The sequence below is a fragment of the Triturus cristatus genome, chromosome 4_2 (genome assembly GCF_964204655.1).
Source record: "Triturus cristatus chromosome 4_2, aTriCri1.1, whole genome shotgun sequence".
NCBI lineage: Eukaryota > Metazoa > Chordata > Amphibia > Caudata > Salamandridae > Triturus > Triturus cristatus.
The window spans coordinates 195,830,717-195,856,608 of NC_140586.1; the positions used below are offsets into that span (position 1 = coordinate 195,830,717).

The following is a 25,892-nucleotide window of genomic DNA, read 5'->3' on the forward strand; positions in this document are numbered from 1 at the left end:
CTTCCTAGTTGAACGCTACATCCCCCACATTGTACACAGATAAGGCACTCATCCCTCATGAGGAGCAGTAACTTGCACCAACACCTGCCACACTCATACATTCAGGGCATTGCAAAATAAAAGCCCATTCTTAATACACACCAACTTGTTAATGCTGTGATGTAGTATTTGGATGGTGCCTCGTACCCGGATGAGGACCTGAAGCACTTCCCTTCTGGGTGGTCGAGTAAGTGGCTATTTAGTTTGAGGTTTATGGCTATTAGCATGGATTTATAGCATAGCCTACATGGAAAGTATTGGGCATTGTGCTGGTGGGGTGTACTCCAATCGTGCCACCATAAGCATGCGGCTATGCTTAAGCATGGTGTGAAGCAGAGAGTTGTTGCAAAGAGTCACATTAGGAAGTGCATGCCATCTGAGTGGTTGGGTAAGAAACCACCCTGCTTATTGTGCTTTGTTAGTATGGTGTGAGTTTGTGGCTGCCGTTTTGTGGGAAGTATTGGTGTTGTACCTAAGGTTCAGGAGCTACACCTGTTGTCGCATGGTGATCTTGGGGCTGCCTTATGCATGGAGTGTGGCAGAGAGGTATAAGAAAGGAAGAGTCAGACTGATGGATGCGGACCATCATATTCTAATTGGGCATGGTCATGTAATCTGTTTGCCAACATTCACATCTTTAGTGCCCTATGAAAATCAAGGTCATTAAGATGGTCTCAGTTCTTCAATTTCCAAGTGTGAGCTTTCACAAATCCTAGTTCAGACAGATTGAGGTTGGTGGGCATTCTAGTGCAGGTTGCCATTTGAACACAGCTTGGTTCTTTTACCTATTTCAAACAGATTGCAATTAGGGATGTTGACATGGATAGAAGAGGGTTGTCTAACATAGGGTGAGGTCTATAGCAGATTTCAGGATACCAGCATAAGATACATTTACATGCAGTACATTTAAGGGGGACTGTGCTGCATAGAGGTATTACTGAATGTCTGGGATGGATCTTTTGTTTGTGGGCCTACCATGGGCATTGCTGGAGAAGGTGGGAGAGGTTAAGATTTAGCGGGTCTACGAGAATGGGGTCATTCTATGAGTAGAGAGTGTGTATGGCATGTTCAAATGGGGTGGATTTTCTTCATGTGGATAGAAGGTGGAGGAAGACTCAGATTGGGGGATTAGAGCCAATAGAAAGTGAAGACGTTCAGAATGGAGAGGCTCGGTTAACTGATAAAGGTGGGAAGGTTCAGATTGAGGGGGACTATCACTCATCCTTTTCTTTCTTTCCCACAGTTCACCTACCTTTTTCCTGATATGGTGGATAAGCTAGTGCTGTTGGATAGTTACGGGTTCTTCCCAGTCCCGCTGGTAAGAATCTACAGAACTCCTAGCTGTGGGGCTCACAAGCTCCTGGGAACGTAGCTTAAAGTTTGTGTTTAAGTTCAAGGGTTTTCATGTTCCCGCAGTTCCCTCGCACTGCTCACTTGCACATGTTGCCTGCCCTTAGGAAATGATGTTACATCGGGAACGGAAAGTCATCGCTGCTCACCTTCGTCTGGAACGCAATCCATACCCCAAAGTTTACAGTCCAGAGGGAGCACTGAAAAGGTGGGTGTTTGACTATCCTCTAGCATATATCTTGGTGAGCACCGCACTCTCCCCACACCATTCTTACCAAATGTTTGAGGGTGGTACTGTCTTACTATTCAACTGAAAACCTTTCAATTGGCACCTCATACTCCTAGGTGATGACTCTGGCTCAGTTTTACGACCCCATCCATGGCTTCTGCCATCCCCCACCCCCAGGTCTGACAATCCATGGCATAGATCCCTCCACATCAAACCTCTCCTCCCTATTCAACTGCAACAACCATTCCACCATCCCCTTCTCTTGTAACATCCAATCTGTACAAAGCCAACTGAGTTACACCATGAACCAAACCACCTAAAGATCTCAGATCTTTGGTAACTGTGCCGCTCAGTCATACGATTTTTCGACTTGACTCCACTCAACACTTGTAGAGTAACTGATCATTCAGCACAAGCAACTGAAAGCCTTATCTCACTGATTCACCTCCGAAACTTTCCTTCCCCCTTTGACTGCAGATCGTTCACCTGAAACTCACCTTGCCTTGGAGCTTTTGAAACAAGCACCTGAAATGCAGAACGTAAAACAGCTCCCAAACTTTGCCATTTGCTCACATTCGCATTGTATTGTAGGATTTTGGCACCTATTTCTTGGACAGATGGACGACTTATGCCATGACCAATTCTGTATCATCCAGGCTATTCCCATCCCCATGGCCCCTCTCCAAAACCACAAAGGCATTTTTTAAAGTAATTTGTCTTAGCTGACAGACATCAAGCCCCTTGCCATTTGTAATCCTAGACCGGCCACACCTCAGCAGACAGCCTCTGCAACACCCTTTCCCCATTACCTCAAAGTAATTCCTGATGCTTATCAAGCGTAGTAAACCCATCTACTCTATATGTAATCAAATAAAGTCTCCACCAACCTCACCAAGCCTTGGTACGTTTTCCATGGTGAAACTATCCCACAACTATGTATTCCTTCCAGTTCCATAATGCACGCACTGGTTACACTATTGACAAAAAAGGCTACACTCAACCAATCCAACAAACTACAATCTGGTATCATAAGCGATTTGAAGGTTTGTGAAAGGCCTCACCCTCAGATAGTTATTACTAAATGTAATGATTAAACCATCTTTCAGCTATCCCTTTATCATCTATCCTCTCTTCATGACTTGTTTCTAGGCTCTTGGACGCGAACAACAACCTGACAGAACAGAGCGCCAGAATCCTACTGGAGCGAGGCATCAAGGAGGTGCCAGGAGGTACGATAAATGGCCCTTCCACCTCCAGATACCCTCTCTGATTTTCAGTGGACTCTCCAGGAGGGTGCCGTAAGTCTGACTCCGGAGCTTTAAAAGTGCGCAGTTGTGTCAGCGAGTGCTGTAGAACGGTTGGCTGTGCTTGCTTGTCTACAAGCACCTTGTAGGTGCTAAGAAGTGCTTGCTCACTCAGAGTTGATCATACTTGGGAGTGCTTGCTTGAACCCAGCACTCCAGTTTAAGAGAGTATGTTGTATAACATGCTGTGACCTCCAAACTGCACGCTATAATTGCTCTCTTGTTTGCTAGCATGTATGAGTGAGTAACAGAGCCTGGGAGTGTTTCTTACTCAGCAGCACTCTGTGCGCAGCACTACATCATAGGAGTGGTCATTTATTAAGGCGCACTGCAAGCTCTCTAAACTGATTGGGGGAGTATGCTTGTTTCATTGTGTTAGCTGGCTTTTCACTGCAAGCAACTGTTGGCTTGTCTTTAGCCTGCTATTAACGTTGCGCTACAGCCCTTGATGGCTCGCTTTTTCTGTTGCCTCCTGCTAGCTCTTGTAGTGAGCTGTGAGCTCAGCACTGCAGCCTCTTAATTCTAGTTTTTTTCGTGTGATTTGGAGTAGCTCTGCAGTGTAAAGCCCAAGTACTTTACCTGTCCATATCATCCTGTAAGCTTGGTACTGCAGCCTAGGAGCACACGCCTCCTGTGGGGCTGAAACCCAAGCAGTGGTCCATGTACAGGGCCCTCATCAGCTTGCTTGAACACTTCTACAAGAGATGACCATGTACAGGGCACTCATCAGCTTGCTTGATCACTCCTACAAGAGTGGTCCATGTACAGGGCACTCATCAGCTTGCTTGAACACTTCTACAAGAGATGACCATGTACAGGGCACTCATCAGCTTGCTTGATCACTCCTACAAGAGTGGTCCATGTACAGGGCACTCATCAGCTTGCTTGTTCACTCCCACAAGCGAGGACCATGTACAGGGCACTCATCAGCTTGCTTGATCACTCGTACAAGAGAGGACCATGTACAGGGCACTCATCAGCTTGCTTGATCACTCCCACAAGAGAACACACACGAGCAGCAGAATCAGAGCGCTCTTTGGGATCAGCCGCTTTTGGGGGGTCTTGTAGCATCAGTGGGTGCTCGGTGAAAGGTAACTGCAGCAGATGGCATGAGCAGAATGCACCTTTGTGAATAACCAATGTTTTTCTGTCTTGTCTCAGGGGTGATATTCAGTCGGGATATTAATGCCGCTGTGGTAAGAACCCTTTGTGCTTTTGCAGTTTTAAGCAGTGCCGCATTGCAGGCCCGTGGCCTCACAACTTCTTTCTATTTACAGGAGTTCCACCCTACGTTCAGTTTGGAGCAATGCTTGGTGTTAATGAAGGGAATCCGAGCAAGCATGCTAACTGTTCTGTATGTAAAGGGAAGGGTGAGCCTGGCTCACACCAACCACCTCTGGCGTCATTGACTGCATGCTTAACTTCCTCACTGCCTTATCCTCTCTGCTCCAGCATTCCTACCTTGAACACTAGTTAACCCTCAGTGTGTCTGCACTTTTGAACACTTTTGCTCGCACCTCACACAGCGACCGGCCAGAACTGTGCAGAATCTTTACTTTCCTTGTTGCCCTCTCCCCACGCAGCCCTCTCTTGCCTGGCATCACTAGAGTGCCATCTAATCATTAACTGTCTTGCTCGTCCAGGGGCAACATTACACATGCAGCGTATTTTTTTTCATTGCACCGGGTACACCTTTAAAAAGTTGCGCCCGGCGCAATGAAGGAAAAATGCACCACTTTATGGGTAATTCACTGCCCTTGGGGCAGCGCATTCACGTGAAATACGAAGCGGCTGCTTTGAAGCCGCTCCGTGTTTCACTGTGCAGGTGACAACCCGCCTGCACTTTTAAAGAGAAATGGAGATCCCCTTGTAGGCGAGTGCAGTCAGTGACTGCACCCTCCTTGAAGGGGATGTCTGGGCCCTGGGGGGTACATAGGACCCCTTTTCCCCTCTGCAGAGGGCTGCTCTCAGGAGCACTACCTTTCAGGGCGCCACCTTTTAGGTGGGGCACTGTCAGTGCTCCTCCTGAGGGCTTCTATGCCTCTGCGCCTGCGTCGACGGAAAGGGATTCCCTCATTTGTATGGGGCTCGCCCCCTGCAGACAGTTCTGGTGCTTTATATGCGCAAAACGTTACAAAAAACTTGCCAAAAATTATGGAAACACATTTTACCTCCAACATCTTTAAATCCGAGTCAGTACTGATGAAGAGTTTGTTGCACTTTATAACAGCGTGAGCAAACTGGAGATACCGATACTGCACAAAATTGGATGACCTGAAATTTGTTTCTTAACCTGGACATAACTGCTCATGTGTACTTATGATAAAGTGTGACACACTAGCATTGAAATGTCACATATACACAACCTACAAATATTGAGGAGTCACACATAAGCCATTTGAAAACTTGCCATCCTTGCACCACCTGTTCTCTCTTCAGTACTCTTTTGTGCATACCTCCATTACCTCCTGCCCTTCATCACTCCTGCACATTCACTGCCATTACCACCTGCTCTTTAGCTCTCCTACATACTTGCCTCCATTGCCACCTCCTCTTTGGCTCTCCTACACGTTCACCTCTTATCACCAGCTGCCCCTCAGCTCTCTTTCATGCTTAACTCTTCACCACTTGTTCTTCGGTGCTCCTGCAAAATTAACTCCTTCCCACCTGCTCTTCAGCGCTCCTGTAAAATGAACTCTTTCACAACCTGCTCATCAGTGCTACTGCAAGATTACCTCACTCACAACCTGCTCATCAGTGATACAGTAGCTTACCTCCCTTACGACCTGCTTTTCAGTGCTACTGCCCGATTATCTTACAACATGCTCTTCAGTGATACAGTATGTTTACCTCACTCACAGCCTGCTCTTCAGTGCTACTGCATGATTATCACTCAGAACCTGCTCTTCAGTGCTACTGCATGATTATCACTCACACCCTGCCCTTAAGTGCTGCGGCATGATTACCTCACTCACAGCCTGCTCTTCAGTGCTACTGCAAGATTACCTCACTCACAACCTGCTCATCAGTGATACAGTATGCTTACCTCCCTTACGACCTGCTTTTCAGTGCTACTGCCTGATTATCTTACAACATGCTCTTCAGTGATACAGTATGTTTACCTCACTCACAGCCTGCTCTTCAGTGCTACTGCATGATTATTACTCACAACCTGCTCTTCAGTGCTACTGCATGAGGACCTCACTCACACCCTGCCCTTTAGTGCTGCGGCATGATTACCTCACTCACAGCCTGCCCTTCAATGCTACTGCATGATTATCACTCAGAACCTGCTCTTCAGTGCAACTGCATGATGACCTCAGTCACTTCCTGCCCTTAAGTGCTGCGGCATGATTACCTCACTCACATCCTGCTCTTCAGTGCTAATGCATGATTATCACTCAAAACCTGCTCTTCAGTGCTACTGCATGATTATCACTCACAACCTGCTCTTCAGTGCTACTGCATGATGACCTCACTCACCCTGCCCTTTAGTGCTGCGACATGATTACCTCACTCACAGCCTGCTCTTCAGTGCTACTACATGATGACCTCACTCACACCCTGCCCTTTAGTGCTGTGACATGATTACCTCACTCACAGCCTGCTCTTCAGTGCTACTGCATGATGACCTCACTCACTTCCTGCCCTTAAGTGCTGTGGCATGATTACCTCACTCACACCCTGCCCTTTAGTGCTGCGACATGATTACCTCACTCACAGCCTGCTCTTCAGTGCTACTGCATGATGACCTCACTCACACCCTGCCCTTACGTGCTGCGGCATGATTACCTCACTCACAGCCTGCTCTTCAGTGCTACTGCATGATGGCCTCACTCACACCCTGCCCTTTAGTGCTGCGGCATGATTACCTCACTCACACACTGCCCTTTAGTGCTGTGGCACGATTACCTCACTCACAGCCTGCTCTTCAGTGCTACTGCATGATTATTACTCACAACCTGCTCTTCAGTGCTACTGCATGAGGACCTCGCTCACACCCTGCCCTTAAGTGCTGCGGTATGATTACCTCACTCACAGCCTGCTCTTCAGTGCTACTGCATGATGACCTCACTCACAACGTGCTCTTCAGTGCTACTGCATGATTATCACTCCCAACCTGCTCTTCAGTGCTACTTCATGATGACCTCACTCACAGCCTGCTCTTCAGTGCTACTGCATGATTATTACTCACAACCTGCTCTTCAGTGCTACTGCATGAGGACCTCGCTCACACCCTGCCCTTTAGTGCTGCGGCATGATTACCTTACTCACAGCCTGCTCTTCAGTGCTACTGCATGATTATTACTCACAACCTGCTCTTCAGTGCTACTGCGTGATGACCTCACTCACTTCCTGCCCTTAAGTGCTGCGGCATGATTACCTCACTCACACCCTGCCCTTTAGTGCTGCGACATGGTTACCTCACTCACAGCCTGCTCTTCAGTGCTACTGCATGATTATCACTCACAACCTGCTCTTCAGTGCTACTTCATGATGACCTCACTCACACCCTGCCCTTTAGTGCTACTGCATGATGACCTCACTCACTTCCGGCCCTTAAGTGCTGCGACATGATTACCTCACTCACAGCCTGCTCTTCAGTGCTACTGCATGATGACCTCACTTACGCCCTGCCCTTTAGTGCTGCGGCATGATTACCTCACTCACACCCTGCCCTTTAGTGCTGCGACATGATTACCTCACTCACAGCCTGCTCTTCAGTGCTACTGCATGATGACCTCACTCACGCCCTGCCCTCAAGTGCTGCGACATGATTACCTCACTCACACCCTGCCCTTTAGTGCTGCAACATGGTTACCTCACTCACAGCCTGCTCTTCAGTGCTACTGCATGATTATCACTCACAACCTGCTCTTCAGTGCTACTTCATGATGACCTCACTCACACCCTGCCCTTTAGTGCTAATACATGATGACCTCACTCACTTCCTGCCCTTAAGTGCTGCAACATGATTACCTCACTCACAGCCTGCTCTTCAGTGCTACTGCATGATGACCTCACTCACGCCCTGCCCTTTAGTGCTGCGGCATGATTACCTCCCTCACACCCTGCCCTTTAGTGCTGCGGCATGATTACCTCACTCACAGCCTGCTCTTCAGTGCTACTGCATGATTATTACTCACAACCTGCTCTTCAGTGCTACTGCATGAGGACCTCGCTCACACCCTGCCCTTTAGTGCTGCGGCATGATTACCTCACTCACAGCCTGCTCTTCAGTGCTACTGCATGATTATTAATCACAACCTGCTCTTCAGTGCTATTGCATGAGGACCTCGCTCACACCCTGCCCTTTAGTGCTGCGGCATGATTACCTCACTCACAGCCTGCTCTTCAGTGCTACTGCATGATTATTACTCACAACCTGCTCTTCAGTGCTACTGCATGATGACCTCACTCACTCCTGCCCATAAGTGCTGCGGTATGATTACCTCACTCACACCCTGCCCTTTAGTGCTGCGGCATGATTACCTCACTCACAGCCTGCTCTTCAGTGCTACTGCATGATTATTACTCACAACCTGCTCTTCAGTGCTACTGCATGATGACCTCACTCACGCCCTGCCCTTAAGTGCTGCGGCATGATTACCTCACTCACACCCTGCCCTTTAGTGCTGCGACATGGTTACCTCACTCACAGCCTGCTCTTCAGTGCTACTGCATGATTATTACTCACAACCTGCTCTTCAGTGCTACTGCATGATGACCTCACTCACGCCCTGCCCTTAAGTGCTGCGGCATGATTACCTCACTCACACCCTGCCCTTTAGTGCTGCGACATGGTTACCTCACTCACAGCCTGCTCTTCAGTGCTACTGCATGATTATCACTCAGAACCTGCTCTTCAGTGCTACTTCATGATGACCTCACTCACACCCTGCCCTTTAGTGCTACTGCATGATGACCTCACTCACTTCCTGCCCTTAAGTGCTGCGACATGATTACCTCACTCACAGCCTGCTCTTCAGTGCTACTGCATGATGACCTCACTCACGCCCTGCCCTTATGTGCTGCGGCACGATTAACTCACTCACACCCAGCCCTTTAGTGCTGCGGCATGATTACCTCACTCACAGCCTGTTCTTCAGTGCTACTGCATGATTATTACTCACAACCTGCTCTTCAGTGCTACTGCATGAGGACCTCGCTCACACCCTGCCCTTTAGTGCTGCGGCATGATTACCTCACTCACAGCCTGCCCTTTAGTGCTACTGCATGATGACCTCACTCACGCCCTGCCCTTTAGTGCTGCGGCATGATTACCTCACTCACAGCCTGCTCTTCAGTGCTACTGCATGATGACCTCACTCACGCCCTGCCCTTTAGTGCTGCGGCATGATTACCTCACTCACAGCCTGCTCTTCAGTGCTACTGCAAGATTACCTCACTCACACTCTGCCCTTTAGTGCTGCGGCATGATTACCTCACTCACAGCCTGCTCTTCAGTGCTACTGCATGATTATTACTCACAACCTGCTCTTCAGTGCTACTGCATGATTATTACTCACAACCTGCTCTTCAGTGCTACTGCATGAGGACCTCACTCACAGCCTGCTCTTCAGTGCTACTGCATGAGGACCTCACTCACAACCAGCTCTTCCTCTTTAGTGCTGCTGTTTGATTACCTCAACCTAATGATGTTCTTCGGTGCTCGTGCACAATTAGTGCCACATCACTCTCTGTTCTTCCGTTTGAGATGTGCTGATACATTCTGTGCATTCCTATCTTTTTAGAGCCAAAGATGGGGTGAGTGGGTACCTAGAAAACCCAAGTCCTGTAAGAGCTCAGTACAGCAGCCTTGTCGCGGAGTTCAAGTCAAGTCTGAAAGAGGTGAGTCTGACCCCCATTAAAGGTTGGCGATCTACTGTATATGGCTGATAGAACTCCTGAGCCGGTTACTGCAATACAAATTGAGAGCAAGCGCTGGTGTCTGAGCCTATACCATCTCGTCATCCCAAAGGCTAGTTCTGCTGTCTCATCTTCTAAGATCTGTGTACCTTGAGTGATAGTTAAACTTTCTGATCCTTTGAGATCTGTGTACATTGAGAGAGAGTTGTATTGTCTAAGCATGTACAATGTATTTTGCCGGAGGCACCCATGCTTTTGGAGTCTGTAAGATCTGAGGGATAGTTCTATGTGTGATCTTGTTACGATCGCCTTAACAGGACAGAAAGCCCTGGTCCCTGGGCCTGCCAGACAGGTTTACCCTGAGAGTTAGTTCTGCTGTCTGAGCCTTCAATATCTGAGGGCTGGAGCTATAAAGCTGCACAACATTGTGTGATGTAGATGGCCCTGCTGTCTTAACTCAGTAATCTGTGTTTCTCAGGGGGCACCTTTACTCGCTTAGATTCAAAGATATGTATAACCTGAGAGGTTGCTCGGATTTCTCAGCCTATACCAACTATGGATATTTGTTTGGTCCAGCAAGGCCTCTCTAGCCTGAAGCATAGCTCTGTTTATGCAACAGCACTAAATTATACATTCAAAGGCTGTGCATAATTTCAGTGACTGGACTCAGAAAAGTATCTTGTTGATGTGTAAAACGAACACTGTGGTTGTCAATCCTGGTCACATCCTGAAGAGCTCTTTAGGACACGGGCTCAAATCTACACTTCCATACAATAGATGCCATCTTCTCTTCTGCCATTGGGTTCAGAAGTACATGAGGCACTGGGAAGGAACAGACCACAAGAACAGTAGTCTTTCTAGGACCAACTCCATACAGATGTGAAAGAGTCCAGAGGGGATCCTACAGAAGTAATCTTGAATATTAACAGGGAGGATTTCTAAGACACAGGGCAGGTCTCGTGGTTCCCACAAGAACGTTTTCGTGGTTACTTTAGCCATTGAAAAACAGTGAAACCAACAGCTTCCAAGATGCCATAACTATGAAAATCTATGGCAAAAAGGTTTTTTATAAATCGGAAAAGTACTTGGACATCCCTTTAATGTCATCAGTCTTTAGACAGTTCTGACAACACAGGGCATGAACAAACATTGACCTCAAGGCTAAATTATTTAGTGGAAGTTTCTAAAGGAAGTTCAACACTTGAAAAGGGCACTTTGTTGAGCCCATATTATGTTCAACAGCCTGTGTTTGGTTTTGAGGCTGAAAACCAAGGCTTCCTTATTGAAAAAAAATCTTTACATCTATTATTCAGAGAAAAAGAAACTGATATTTTCAGATGCTTTAAAGAGGACACACACACCGAGAGAACAAAGAGGAGGCTACAACTAGTCAGGTTCTACGGAGGCCCGCCCCGCGATTCCTTGAACAAAAGTTACTCTACCTGTTGAGGATTAATCACTGTATGGTTAGATCTTGTATTAGTGGTAGAATGTTTGCCAGTTGATGAACTCTGCAGGTTCCATAAGAAGATGAGGTAAGCCCACAAAATCAATACCAAAATGTTTGCCATGATTTCCAGAGACTTTCTGCAGCAGTCAAGTCCTACCTTTAAAATCCTGCCCCCCAATGATGTTTAACCACACAGGATAGCGATTCAGAAGTGCGGCGACACTACGTAGAGCACAGCTGGACAGGTCTCATGATTCCTGGTTAAAAAACATAGTTTGTTTCTACTTTGGTAAAATCAGCATTCACCAGTGCTTCAGGGAACACATATTCCTCAATATCTGTTACAGTCAGGTTTGTTACACCTGGGTGGATTGGCGATATGGGCCATCGTAACAAGTCCCACTGTGCGTAATGGAACATAATAAGCCAGAATCAGCCATAGTTGCCGTTAAACAGTAAACATCTGTGTATCCAAGTAGTGCTTCAGGTCACTGGCCCCATAGAGAGAAAGTAATTAGTTGCAGTGGTAGGGAATTTTAACGTGTCAATCATTTCTTGACACACAGCCATTTCAGGGGCTGTACTGTATTGTTACGTGCTTCAACCATACATAGCTCAAAGTACGCCCATGTCTCAGAAAGGACAGCAGGGTAGCCCAAAAGAGGACACAAACTCCCTTTGCAGCACAAGAAAGAGCAATTGTGCGAGAGGCCACTGAAAGGTGCTGTAATCCATGTGCCAACAGTCAGTCAGTGTCAGTCACTGGCTTGATATTCAAATGCTGTTATTTGTAATGGGTTTCTGGTTTGAAAGCCGGGTACAAGCCTAGGTTATCAATATGCCTTTTAGGTCAAGGGCACCTTGTTGGAATAGAAGTGGGTGACTTTCTCATGCCCATCAACAAACTTATCAAAACAACAAAGTCCAAGGGCATGTTTGCACAAAACTCGTTTTTCGACGAAGTCTTCTGCTTGGCTGGTGAAAGCTGTCCTTTGCTGCTCCTCTGTGTTTTTCTGGGCAGCCCTGCATGCCTCAGCCTAGGGAGCTCAGCAATCATGCGAGCCCACAGGAGCTGCTACTGTTTGTTTTTTAAATGTGAGACGTCAGAACAGCCTCTGGTGTCGTGGGGGCATGCAAAGTGCACCACTAATGCTCCTTCAACTCAGTCTATACAAGACTGACAACAGTGACAGCTTGCTCGTCAGAGATACAGGACTTTACACCTGAACCTCTTTGGAGAGATGCCCCTTCCGTGTAAAATGTGGAGAGTGGGGCCATGAGAAGGATCGAGAGGTGAAAGGGACAAGGAGAGAACTGATCAGTGAAAGCTCTGGTGGTTAAAGTCCCTAGAGAAGGATAAGGAGAATGAGGATTAAGAGGCGATGCATAATAGGAGAGAATGTTTTCATTTGGCTGTAGAACTGGTCGAGGAGTGACTGGGATAAGAAAGACTGAGTGGTGGGATGTTCAAGGGATTAATTCACTGTGGTAAAGAGGTTGGAATAAGAGGGCTTGAAGGACGGGTTAGAGGGCGTCTTGGGCAGATGTGATGACTAACGAAGGGTTGCACGCCTTTGAAGAACTGACACTATATTATGTACTGGGACTGAAACAATTTCTGCTTTACTTGGCCCTCAGAGGAGTGGTACAGGGGAAGTGAGGCACTGATCGAGATATGCCACCCACAGGACCTCCAGTAGAGGTGGTTCTAACGGGGGGATTGCACCAAGGCTATCGCCTTCTTCTATACTGCCTTGTGATGGCACTTCACCAGTGGGATTGCGACACTGCGGGATTAATGGAAGACTGCACTGACAGCCGACATATTGGACAAGGTATGGACACGTTGCCTTCAATCTTTTCGACAGCTGACAGTGCTCGGTTCTATCTTATGCACTTTCAATATCTCCACTACGCATATCTGACCCTGAGGAGGATCGGGAAGATGTGCCCTGGGGTGAATAGCAAGTGCCCTAGGTGCGGGACGAATGAAGAAGGCTTTATACACATGGTATGGTCGTGTGTGGTGACATCCCACTTCTGGCTGCTAGCAACACAGAAGGTGATGGACTGCCTGGTCCCACTGGACCCTGTCCGGTGTATACTAAACACAGGGTATATTTCTAAGAAGATGAAGGGATTGCTGCGGTTTCAAAACCTAACCTCAATTCTTGGAAAGCACTGCATAGCCATGGTGTGGAAATCAGCCGCCACTCTCCCACCCCACCCCCTCCCTCAACCGGTGAGGGCTGAAATGCATTAATAGGCTGAACTGGTGGTGCATAGACTGTTGCATATAAGGGGAAGTGGGGGGGAGACCCACTAAACCACAGGGATATGTACCAGGAGAAGCTAGAGGTAAACTCATATGATCAATTCTCCCCCCCCCCCCTATAAAGGCACCCTCACCCGGTTTAAAGAGACATGTGGAATGGAAGAGACAATCAGTTCACCTGACCACTTGCTCCTTAGAAGTGTCATGAATGCTTAGAGGCATGGGAGCCGAATGTTGCCCGACAGGCACTCTCAGTGTTGCTAGACAAGAGGGAGTCCTGCTACAGGACCAAGAAACAGGCAGGGCACTGGGAGACACAGGGGGAGGGAGCAGGACTGGTTATATGCACACATGGTTTAGGTTGTTGATTCCTTTTTAGGTCGAGCCTAGGGCAGCGTGCATGCCCTACTCTAGGAGAGGGCCTCTTGGAATCACTTCAGCTTTTCTGAAAACTCGTGCGTGTATTTCGATTTTCCACACATTGTATTGGCCTTTGCGTGTGGCTTTCAAAAAGGAAAGCACGCAATTGGCCAAAGGCGGGTGCATGTCCCACCTTTTCCGTTAAATATTTCCTCCAACGGCATCCTGCTTGCGGGAGCGAGCAGGGGCGCGCAGGGTGCCATCTGTTTTGGATCATGTTACGGTCGGTATCACTTTCGCGGCCGCGCTGGTCTCAAATGCTTTTGTTCCCACCTTACTGCAGTGTGTTTGGTGTTTGTACAGTGTGCGCTACCCTGAACTGCATGCCGTTGAAATGACTTTGGCAGTTCTTACTTGGTAATTATCAGTCACTTCCCCCCCATCTGTGTTTTTCGCAGTCTGCTCAGTCTGTTTTTTGTGCACTGTAGTGATTAGTCACTCCCGCTGCTTGTGCCACGTGCATGATGTGACACTCTCCTACTCCTCCTTCATGCAATCTGTAGTGCTCACCAGTCACTTGTGCTCAGTTTCCTTTGTTCAGTCTGCAGTAATAAGCGGTCAGTCTCACTCCCATCCATTCGCGGTCAATCTTACGCCATCCTTAATCACTCCGCAGTAATAACCATCCAGTGTTCCCTGTTCCTTATCTGGTCTAGGGCCATGATACGTCAGTCGCGCTATCCTCTGTCCATGCTCGGTACTGATGCTGTAGCTTCTCCTATCCTTGCCTATATTACCACTCAGCTAATGTTACTCCACTCCCTTCCGCATAAAATCTTGAGTCTTCATCCTCTGAAATTACCTTTCCTCCCCTTTCGCTCTCCATGTCACTCATATTTTCTATTCCTTAATAAGCCCAACGGTTCCGTGCTGGATCTTGAAACCACAGTGAAAGTTGTCGGTGGATACAAGGGGTCTAGGCAAATCAGGACAGGACATTGCTTCTGAAAGGCCGACAGGGCTGAGGCAGAGCAAGCCAGAGTTCGGGGTTCTGAGATACTTACTATTTTTAGATCTTGATATTCTTATTTTTTACGTTGTTTAATATGGTGCTTTGATTTTGTAACCGCTAGTGCGTTTTTTGAGACGGTGGATTCCAGGACTCACCACAGCATTTAAATAACAACACTGGCACTTATACAGCAAACTGGACTTATAAATATTGGAATTCTTTTTATAAGCATATTATTTTCTGGTACAAAAGTGGAGACTAAGGGGTCTATTTCGATGGCCCACCGCAACGGCTAAAGGGACCGCCCGCCATAGGTGCTGCGGTCCCACTGTTGGCATTAGGATGCGCCTGCCGCACTGGCGGGCACATCCTGCATTTATTACATTGCGGCGGGCGGTGCTGCAAGCAGCACCCGACGCATGGTAAAAAATGCATGTTGTGCATTTGAATGCACAACGTAACAGGCACCTGCCACGTTGTGCATGCAAATGCTGGGGGGTACCATAGGTACCCCTCATGTGCACCCCCAACACCCACCGTGCGGTACCTGCCACCTTGTGCATGCAAATGCTGGGGGGGGTACCCCCCACTACCCTGGGGGCCCGCAACGGGCCCCCGAATGCAGGATCCGCATGCCTTTCCATGGCGGCTGCTGATCTCCGCAGTCATCTTAATATGGATGGAGGTGTCTTGCAGACACCGCCACCATATTAAACACTTTTTCCGCCTGATGGACGAGTCGACCGGCAGACGGTCTTTCCGTCCGCCGGGGTCCCACCCCGCCATCATACTGTGGCGGAGGGGAAAAGGGAGGCGGCGGTGGAAATTGGTGGGTGGATCGCCACCGCCATGCGGGCGGTGGCGATCCGCCCGCCAATATAATCAACCCCTAAGTGATTTGCCCAAGTTCACAGGATGTTGGGCCAATGTCAAAACTCAAACTTTGTTCCCTAGCTCGGATGTTGGCACCTTTCAGTGCTATGTTATAGCTTTTCCCTAATGGCATTTGCCTCTTTAAATCTGTTACTTTTTATATAGTAGTTCTTAATTTGAGCTGGTGCTTTCCGGAACTCACCACAGCACTTAATTATAAACACTGGCACTTATAGCATAAACTGGACCCAGCGTTTTTGGAGTGCTTTTTATAAGCATTACTTAAGGACATATTACTTTATGGAACAAACACTTATTTTTATAAATACCACTTAAGGGCATTAGAATTTTTGGTACAAACATAGAAATTAAGTGATTGGCCCAGGATCACAGGATGTTGATTCGACGCCAAGACTCTAACTTTGTTCCCCAGCTATAAAGTCGGCATCTTTGCCTGTTACGCGATAGCTTTCCCCAATGACATTTGCTTCTCCTAATCTGTTCCTTTTTTAGGTCTCGCCTGAGCCAGCGAGGCATTTTGTAAGGGTTTTTGAACTCCAAACACACGCTTCAATCAATCAGTACATTTATAGAGCGCACTACTCACCCGCGAGGGTTTTAAGGTGCTGAAGGGGGGGGGGGGTGCTGCTACTGCTCGAACAGCCAGGTCTTGAGGTGTCTCCTGAAGGTGAGAAGGTCTTGGGTCAGTCGGAGGTGGGTGGGGAGGGAGTTCCAGGTCTTGGCGGCGAGGGAGGAGAAAGATCTGCCGCCTGTTGTTGTTCTTCTGGTGCGTGGTACGGTGGCGAGGGCAAGGCTGGCTGAGCGGAGTTGGCGAGTCGGGCGTAGAACGAGAGGCGTTTGTTGAGGTATTTGGGTCTGGCATTGTGGAGCGCTTTGTGTGCGTGGGTGAGGAGCTTGAACGTGATCCTCTTGTTGACGGGGAGCCAGTGCAGTTCTCTCAGGTGGGCGGTGATGTGGCTGTGGAGGGGGATGTCCAGGATGAGGCGTGCGGAGGCATTCTGTATGCGTTGCAGTCTTTTCTGTAGCTTGGGCGTTGTCTCTGCATAGAGTGCGTTGCCATAGTCGAGCCGGCTTGTGACGAGGGCTTGGGTGACAGTCCTTCTTGTTTCCATGGGGATCCATTTGAAGATGTTTCGTAGCGTGCGGAGGGTGTTGAAGCAGGAGGAGGAGATGGCGTTGACTTGCTTGGTCATAGTGAGCGATGAGTCCAGGACGAACCCTAGGTTGCGTGCGTGGTCGGTGGGTGTCGGTGCTGTGCCCAGGGCGGCGGGCCACCAGGAGTCATTCCAGGCGGAGGGGGATGGTCCAAGGATGAGGACCTCCGTCTTGTCTGTGTTCAGTTTCAGGCGGCTGATCTTCATCCATTGGGCGACGGCCCTCATTCCTTCCTGGAAGTTGGATTTGGCGGTGACTGGGTCTCTGGTCAGGGAGAGCATCAGCTGGGTGTCGTCGGTGTAGGAGATGATGTTGAGGTTGTGTGCGTGGACGATGTCGACGAGGGGGCTCATGTAGATGTTGAAGAGCGTCGGGCTGAGTGATGAGCCTTGGGGTACGCCGCAGATGATCTTGGTGGCCTCTGAGTGGAACGGGGGTAGGCGGACTCTCTGGGTTCTGTCGGTGAGGAAGGAGGAGATCCAGTCCAGGGCCTTTCCCTGGATCCCTGTGTTGTGGAGACGTGTTTTTAGGGTGCGGTGGCAGACCGTGTCTAAGGCAGCGGAGAGGTCTAGGAGGATGAGGGCTGCGGTTTCTCCGTTGTCGAGCAGGGTTCTGATGTCGTTGGTGGCGGCGATGAGGGCGGTCTCGGTGCTGTGGTTGCTGCGGAAGCCAGACTGGGACGGGTCTAGGGAGCCTTTGGTTTCGAGGAAGTTGGTCAGTTGCTTGTTGACTGCTTTCTCGGTGACCTTCGCCGGGAAGGGGAGCAGGGAGATGGGCCGGTAAGTCTTGAGGTCCTTGGGGTCTGCTGTCGGCTTCTTAAGGAGGGCGTTGATTTCAGCGTGTTTCCAACTCTCAGGGAAGGTGGCAGATTCAAAGGAGCTGTTGATGATGTCTCGGAGGTGGGGTGCGATGATGGTGTCCGCTTTGTTGAAGATGTGGTGAGGGCAGGGGTCGGATGGAGAGCCGGAGTGGATGGTGTTCATGATCTGGGTGACGTCTTCGGTGTTGACGGGGGTCCAGCGACTGAGGAGGGCGGTGGTGTGCGTTTGTTCTGCGGCTGGTGGAGGCGTCTGGTTTGCGAAGCTGTCGTGTATGTCAGCGATCTTGCGGTGGAAGAAGGCCGTGAGGGAGTCGCAGAGGTCCTGTGAGGGGGGGGGGTTGTCGTTGGAGTTTGGGTTGGAGAGTTGCTTCACGATGCTGAAGAGCTCCTTGCTGTTGTGTGCATTGTTGTCTATACGCTCTCTGAAGGCCGTTCTCTTGGCGATGTGGATGAGCTGGTGGTGTTTGCGTGTGGCGGTCTTAAGGGCCTCGAGGTTTTCCAAAGTCTGTTCTTGGTGCCAGGCTTTCTCTAGAGTTCGGCGGGTTTTTTGGAGTCCTTGAGGTCTGTGATGAACCAGGTGGTTCTCCTGCTGTTGTGCTTGTTCGGAGGGTTCTTGATAGGGGCGAGGGTGTCGGCGCAGTTGCTGATCCACTGTGTGAGGTTTCGGGCGGCGGTGTTGGTGTCCGAGGCGTTGGCCGGCGGGCCCTGGGCGAGGGCGGCGGTCAGCTGGTCAGTGGTGACTTTGCTCCAGCATCTTCGGGGGATCTGTGGCGGTTGGATGTGTGCGGTGAGTTTCTTGTAGGAGAAGTGGATGCATCGGCGGTCGGTCCAGTGGAGAGTGGTGGTGTGGCTGACCGTGACATTGGTGCTGGCGGAGAAGATGGGGTCCAGCGTGTGGCCTGCGTGGTGAGTCGGGGTGTTCACTAGTTGCTTCAGTCCGAAGTTGGAGAGGTTGTCGAGCAGGGTGGTGGTGTTGTTGTCGTTCTCCAGGTGGAAGTTCAGGTCCCCCAGGAGGATGTAGTCTGTGGCGGCGAGGGCGTGCGTGCAGACGCTTGTGCGTGTGCTTTTTTTTAATCACCCGCATTTGCCTTTGCGTGCATCTTTCTAAGAAAGACAGCACGCAATTGGTCCAAGGTAGGTGCATGTCCTGCCTTCTCTGTCCCCTGTCCTAGGGTGCCTGGGAGCCAGCAGCAGCACGGCCGGGTGCCAGCTGCATACCTCGCATTCCTACAGTGCGCGCGCACCGCACTGGTTTTTAAATTCCTTTTAGCGCGCACCACTCCCGGGCTTGTTCTCGGTTTCCTCCGACTCTGTTCTTCTCTGCCCCGCTCTCACGCCAGTTGTCTGTGTTGTTCCTCTATTCCTCTAAAGCTGTCTTTGTTTTCTTCGTCTCCCTGAAGCCATCTCTTTATTATTCTGTCACCAAGCGCATGAAACCTCAAACAATTGATTCAGTACAGTACAATACCCTCCCCGTGGTCCACCGTGTTTGCCTTTTATGTCTCCCGGTCCCTCTCTCTTCAGCCCTGCAGCAGAGTGGAAGGAAATCTCCCATTATATGCAGCGCCTCGTGGTTTAAAGCGTGCCTCACTACGCGCTACATTAGTAGTATTTGTTTACAATGGAATTGAGCGCCTGTCCACCGGAGTCACCTGGTGAAGTTAGGAGTGTTGTCATATGCTAATATTCATCGAAGCCTCAGCCTGAGAGGACCACAAGCCAGTTTTATCTCTCCACGTTGGTTGTGGCAGCTCACTCCGAGAGGGCCTTCTCATTTGTCGAGATATGCACACTTACTCCTACCTGTTTCGACAGTGATGAATTGTGAACATTATTACAGAGGGTGTGAATAGAGAGCAAAAAACATGAGGTAACTATACAAAACGGTAGAAGGGAAGAGAAAGGAAGGGGGGGTTTACTTATTTATTTTTTGGTGTTTTGTAAAGTGCTGCAATGTGACCTTGTGCTCATCTTCAGGCCGCTAAATTGTTTCGGGGATAGTGTTCTACTGAAGAAGTGACTAGTTTTCTTGTTAGTGGGCCAAACTAAGTATGAAGTGGGGCAGACTTCTTCTACCCCAGTCCTCATTCCTTTATTCCTCTGCAAAGGTCTGGTTGGGCTCACATCCCTTAGCACCTTGAGTTATTGACCAAGGTTTCTGACGAGCCTTTTGGGTGATCTAACAGGTGAAAAAACAAATTTGCATGAAGGTCGAAGTAAGGGTGAACTAACAATGTACCAGTGATATCCGTGCCCATTTCCATAGTTCTGGTACTTGTTATACAGCTTTATGTGTTTATATTTGGAACTCTTTGAAGCTAATTCGGTCACCTGTGCTTCTGGTGAGTTGGAACATGGAATATGTTTCCATCAACAGTCATCAGTGACCCTTGCGCTCATCTGCTGTTCTCCACCGCCGGACTGCTGGTCTTGTACCGGCGGTCGCCAGGACAGGCTCCGGGGTTTATTATTTCTGCTGATCGTGCTGCCAAGGATGAAGGGCCACATGCAATTACCCTTAACCAGCAGGCCCTGTTGATGGCCCTCATTATCAAGCGTGCAAATGTGGAAGCGTCCGGACTGTACCACTGCGCTGTGGGGGACACAGTGACTGTCACCAACAGGAAGCCAGCACACCAACTATCAGGCAGCTTCTATCCGCTGTCGGGCTCAGAGAGGGTCTCCGGCGCCACCTCGTGGCTCACTTCATGTCACTGCCTGCGTGAGTGGCTTTTAATAGGGCGACTTCATTGCCATGCCAGTGCCAGGCAGTTCCTTTCTGCGGGCCATTGTTTACTGCATGTATTTTTTGCAGCTTCAAGAGCGCAGACTCGGCGTACTGGCATTAAAGGAGCTTTCTGTGGGCGGCAGATTAGGGTATACAAGGTCACATGGGGAGAGAATATTGCTAGAGCCGCCAACTATGGACCTGGAGAAGAGGGTTCGAGTCTCGGCGTCTGCTCTGCATCTTGTGATTCTGGGCAAATCTTGCGGTGCCTACAAAAAAAAAGCATTGGCATAGCCAATAGGTCTCGTCTTTGGGACCTTATAAGTGTTTAGATATGCAGCAGTTGATGTTGTTGCACCAAGGATATTGTACTGCATAACTAAATACTTATAAGGTTCCAAAGGCGAGACCTATTGGCTATGTCAATGCTTGTTTTTTATAGTAGTGCTAATTTGAGCCAGTGTTTCCCTGCACTACCTACTGCATTTAATTGTCAACACCGGCGCTTACAGTGCAAACTGGACCCAAAGGTTTTGGAGTGCTTTTTATAAGCACCATTTAAAGATTTATTAAAACGCATTATAACACGCACAAGTAAAACTAATTTCTGAGATATTTTTTATTTATAAACTGTGATATTATTGTGCGCAATGTTTCACATGCTCTTTGGCTTTTATAACACGCACAAGTAAAACGCATTTCTGATACAGCTTTTATTTATAGACTGCGATGAGGTTATTGTGCATGCCGTTTAATATGCTTTTTGCATTTTGTAACCTACAGTGCTTAATTTGAGCTGGTGGTTTCCGGAACTCACCAAGGCTCTTAATTATTAATACAGACGCTTATAGAGCAAACCTAACCTACGATATTTCAGTTGTATATAAATTTTTTTAGGTTATTTGTAAGGTGTCAGAAATGGTTATCACACTTTTTTTTATTATAACTTATAAATATGCTGCATAACATTCACAATACTATACAACACATATTAAAAACGTTAAAGCCCATAGCTCTGTCAAAACACTTATAACGCCCCAAAGGTGAGACCTATTGGCTATGCCAATGCTTGTTTCTTTTGTATTGTTCATACTAAAACTTGAATGTGTTTGTTGCTGTTGCCTTTTCTCCTGATTTTTCTAATATGCTAATAGGTAGGTGTTCCGTTATCCCTGTGGCATGCGCCTCCATGGTAAACAGTATCCATGTAGGAGGAGTAGGGACCCTGATCATGTTTTATTGGATATTGTCATGGCCAAACATGAACAAAATATAACCGCATTTCCCTTCTCCGATCAGGAATATTGATATTGTACGTGATGTGTGGATTTGTTATACATGCAAAAATACAATAACATTTTTTATATAAATAAAAAAGAAAGGGCTTGAAGAAAGTCTAAGTGGAGGATAAAGAAAAGCAGGGTGCTAGGAGACAACATTCCCTATCCATTTCTCCTGTCATTTATTTGTCATTCTGTTGCTGTGGACACAGGGGTGGCAGATGAGAGACAAAAAGAGAAACAATGAGAGACTGATACAAACCTAAAAAGACCAAAAGAGGGACTACTAAAGACATTATAAGACCAGGAAGCAAAAGGTCTAAATCTATTAATCCCGTTTGTCCAAAACATTTTTTCAATTTTGTTTCCAATTTAGTATCCCGCCTCAGCGAAGTGATGTTAGGTGTTTACCACGGTTTATGTAAGAACTTTATTATGCTTCATATGGCTCCCATAAGTTCTTATTATTTCTTCTTCTTGTGGAAAAATGCAACAGACCTAATTTGTAGCTGGGTTATTCTCCATGAACTGCTCCCAGATATTTTCCCAAAGGATTTACTATTGCATATTCAAGTCTGCCAGTATTCATGGATATGCTGTATGTGTTTTTAATTTTTTGTTACATTGTTAGCACCATGGAAACTTTACATTGTACTCTGTTTCTGTGCTTCTTGTGTTTGTATAGACAACACATTTCCAAACATGGCCTGCAGTTAATGCCCCGGGAGGAACCACCGATATTAAAACCAAATGTATTTGATAAATACTGGAACTCAGGGTTACCATGTTGTTCCACGAGTACAGGTTCGGCATTCTGTGTGTTGTGGAGTTGTGGTAAATAAAATATCACGCTGTCATAATTTTTCAGATATCAATAAGATCATGCATAAAGCAAGAGGCTGAGTCTGTGGTATCAGATTCATAAAGGGCTTTATTCCAATAACTCGAGTCAAAGGGAGAATATCTCCATCACCAAAAAAGGATCTGGACGGGGCTGAAAAGTATTCTCAATATTCTCCAAACATTATTCACAGAGTACAGTATATATACATTTCTCAATTGTACGTAAGCAAGAGAGCAAGAGAGAATGAGATAAGAGCATGTGGGCGTGTAAGTAGGCGTGAAGGTGGGCGTCCATGTGGGCGTCCACTTGATGATAATGGGTAAATTGTCATGTGTGGGTGGATACCTGGAGATGATTTCGCAATGTCAGCAGAAATACTTGGCAGAGATGCGCGCGCAGCAGCATGACGTGTGATAGACGTGCAACTAGAGGGTGAAGGGGACTTGACATTTAGCTCTACATGTGGAGACAAAAAGTCTGGGGTTATGTCAACCTAATCCCAAATCATATCTAATATCCTATGTTTAAAGAACTATGTTATCCACAAGGGAAGGGCTCTCGGACAGAATCTATTCTATACTGACTGTGTGTGCGTGTACAAGCGTCTAAGTGTCTATATGAGATGCAAGGGGCAGAAACTTTCCATGGTAACAGGGCTATGAATTACTTGCATGAAGACAGAGAGGCTGGGCCTTTTGCTTGGTAGCTGGAAGAATGTTTACTTAAACTACTAGACAGGAATGCATCGGCTGAGGGGGAAAGTAGATAATTCGAAGGTGAAATACAGCTTCTTGGCAGGCAGGCAAAACTGGCCGAGGCAGGCACCGTTAGCCGCACAGGGAGTAGGACAAAGTTCATGGATACAGATGCGAGCTCAAGCTGAAGCTGTCAGAGGCAGAGAGCAGGGAAAGGCTTTGAGGACAGAATCGGGCCTACTCGCCTGAACTGTAAAAATGGAGTAACTGAGCCATATAAAGTCGGTGGCTTTTCATACTTAGGAAGCGAATATCCAGCCCATTCATGGCGGATCTGACAGAGGACATGTTGACGGTGGACGCACATGTGTTTGCGTCATCAAAACTGGAACTGGAGGGAACATACATGTACTTGTGACATGCACATAGAACCGTTGGGGTCCAAGATAGGGGACATAACTGACCAGGAAAATCCACATTTCCACATTCCCTCCTTGTCCCCTACTTGCCCTTCAAGAGATATCAATCTTCATCAATCCATTGATCTGTTCATATAGCATCATTTGTTCTTCTTTCTTCTTCCGTGATCTTGAATGAAATCTTGGTGGTGGAATACACGATGTGGCACACAGACCACAGATCGCTGGTCCACATTGTAGACATAGACAGCAACTGAATAGTATGAGAAGGCCAATACCTAGGAAGGATAGGACCCTCCATCCAAAGGTAGATAATACACTCCAAAACCAACCGGACCAAGTCCAGGTGCCTGGATTCTGGTGTATCTGGCTTACAATCTTATGAAGGCGAGTTATGGCTTTATATACAGATGGCGAATTTTCTGGTATGAAAAATGCAATGGCTTGATCCGATGACCCTACAAGCTCCGCCCCTATCGGCCAGGATAACGTCAAGGACAAGACTATTTTGAAGCACAACAATCCGCATAGCAGACTGCTCTTCTGTTAAATTGCCTAAGGCGGAAATAGTTTCGTTCACTACTGCTTCAAGGGTTCTGGTTAATCTACGTATCAGCTTACTATTGGTAACTGTACCTATATAGGGAAAGAAACCTTTATTGAAATCTGTGTATTTTTCCCATGCTGTTTCAGTGTAATTGACAATTGGGAGATCTCTCTGCTGTCTATTGTGTACTAAATGAGTATTTCTATGAGAATCAGGAGGAGCTAGGAAAACAGGTGGTAGGAGGAATGCTATGTAACAGGTACCATCCCAATCTAGAGGTAAGCGTATATATGCGGTCTGGCCACATATAAAGTAGGAATGACGAGAAGCTCTAAATGTAGACTTGCCTTGCTCACTGAATTTTATTACAGTGGTGCATTTACTATGGCCCATGTGTATGGAGCCATTCTTTCTTATACATAATTCCTCTTTTACTGGGAATACGGACATGGCGGGCAAGATTGGTGTAGCTTCAGATTCAACGTTCAGGATTATGAGGTTAAGTGTAAAATTACCTAATCCATATACTTCATTTCTTAGATCAGTTCCTGTTCTTTTGGGAAGTCCCTCCTTGTTAGGGTAGCAGACTTTAAGCAAAACTAAGTTTAGGTTTCCCCATACCCAGTTGTCTTGATAAACGGCGGAATTCGAATCTAGGGAATTAATCAAACTAAACCATGCTCCACAGGAGCCATTGTGTGTGAACGGATAGAGAATAAAGGGGCAAAACTCCCTTATAGTTCTGATAGGGGGGGAGTCGGCCACAGACCCAGCAGTCTGTAGCATTGCTAGTCTGATGTGAATGGTGCAGCATCTGAATAAAGGTATTGTTGCGTAAGGCAAGTCGATATGATAGCTCATAGGATGGCAGATCACTAAATGTGTGCTTTATGGTGTGCTTTATGGTATCATTAGTGGAGGAGTATAAGAGTGAGGCAATAGGAGGAAAAATAGCATGTAGTATTAAGCTGATACATATTATCGTGATGCTCTTAAGATATTGAAAAATTACAGTCACTATACATCTATTTGCTTCTTATCTAGCTCTCTTATTTTTGCTTTGTTATTGTCCAAGATCTTATGCGAGCCAGAATACATGTTCAACCGCTTCACCACCTAGTGGACTTAATTGATCAAACGGGTTCTGACTTTTTGAATCAAGGTTTAGCTTTGTGGAAACTTCTGGGCATTCTCCTCTAGAAAATGTTGTTCAAAATCCAAGTTCAAAGTTTTTTTTTCCTTTGTAAAAGAGTGGTGAAGGTGCACTTTGACTTTAACGGCCGTCCCCGTGGTCCAGAGCACCGACTTTGGCGCCTTTCATCCAGGAGCGATGGAGTATTCTTTGACCTGGGTGTTGTCAGGGAAGGCGGCAGCAACCTGCGAACAACAAGAGAGTAGTGCAGACATCAAGGAAGCCAGGTAATCTGTCAGCATGTTACTGTCAACATAAGTAATCTTTTAGGCATTGTAGTGCCCACATATTTTGGTGGTCTACCAAAGACCACTTCATAGGGAGATAAGCCTGTTCTAGAATGAGCTACCATTCGCATGTAAAAGAGGGCAACCGGCAGGGCTACCATCCAGTCTATACCTTTGTCTGCGCAAAATTTTAATGTCTGAT

General features: G+C 47.5%; 1 protein-coding gene across 11 annotated transcripts in view; it reads left to right on the forward strand.

Annotated features, from left to right (window-relative positions):
* The window catches only part of LOC146833373 (serine hydrolase-like protein), a 143,439-nt gene that overhangs the window by 105,581 nt on the left and 11,966 nt on the right, over positions 1 to 25,892 (forward strand). For 4 of the 11 annotated variants that reach the window (XM_085601165.1, XM_085601160.1, XM_085601158.1 and 1 more), the window contains 6 exons: positions 1,283 to 1,357; positions 1,497 to 1,597; positions 2,768 to 2,847; positions 4,084 to 4,118; positions 4,200 to 4,276; positions 9,678 to 9,774. In XM_085601165.1, coding sequence (XP_085457291.1) covers positions 1,283 to 1,357; positions 1,497 to 1,597; positions 2,768 to 2,847; positions 4,084 to 4,118; positions 4,200 to 4,276; positions 9,678 to 9,774 — 465 coding nt within the window. Of the gene's footprint in view, positions 1 to 1,282; positions 1,358 to 1,496; positions 1,598 to 2,767; positions 2,848 to 4,083; positions 4,119 to 4,199; positions 4,293 to 9,677; positions 9,775 to 25,521; positions 25,691 to 25,892 lie in introns of those variants that run through there. The other 7 variants (XM_085601167.1, XM_085601166.1, XM_085601159.1 and 4 more) reach the window with 4 other exon arrangements.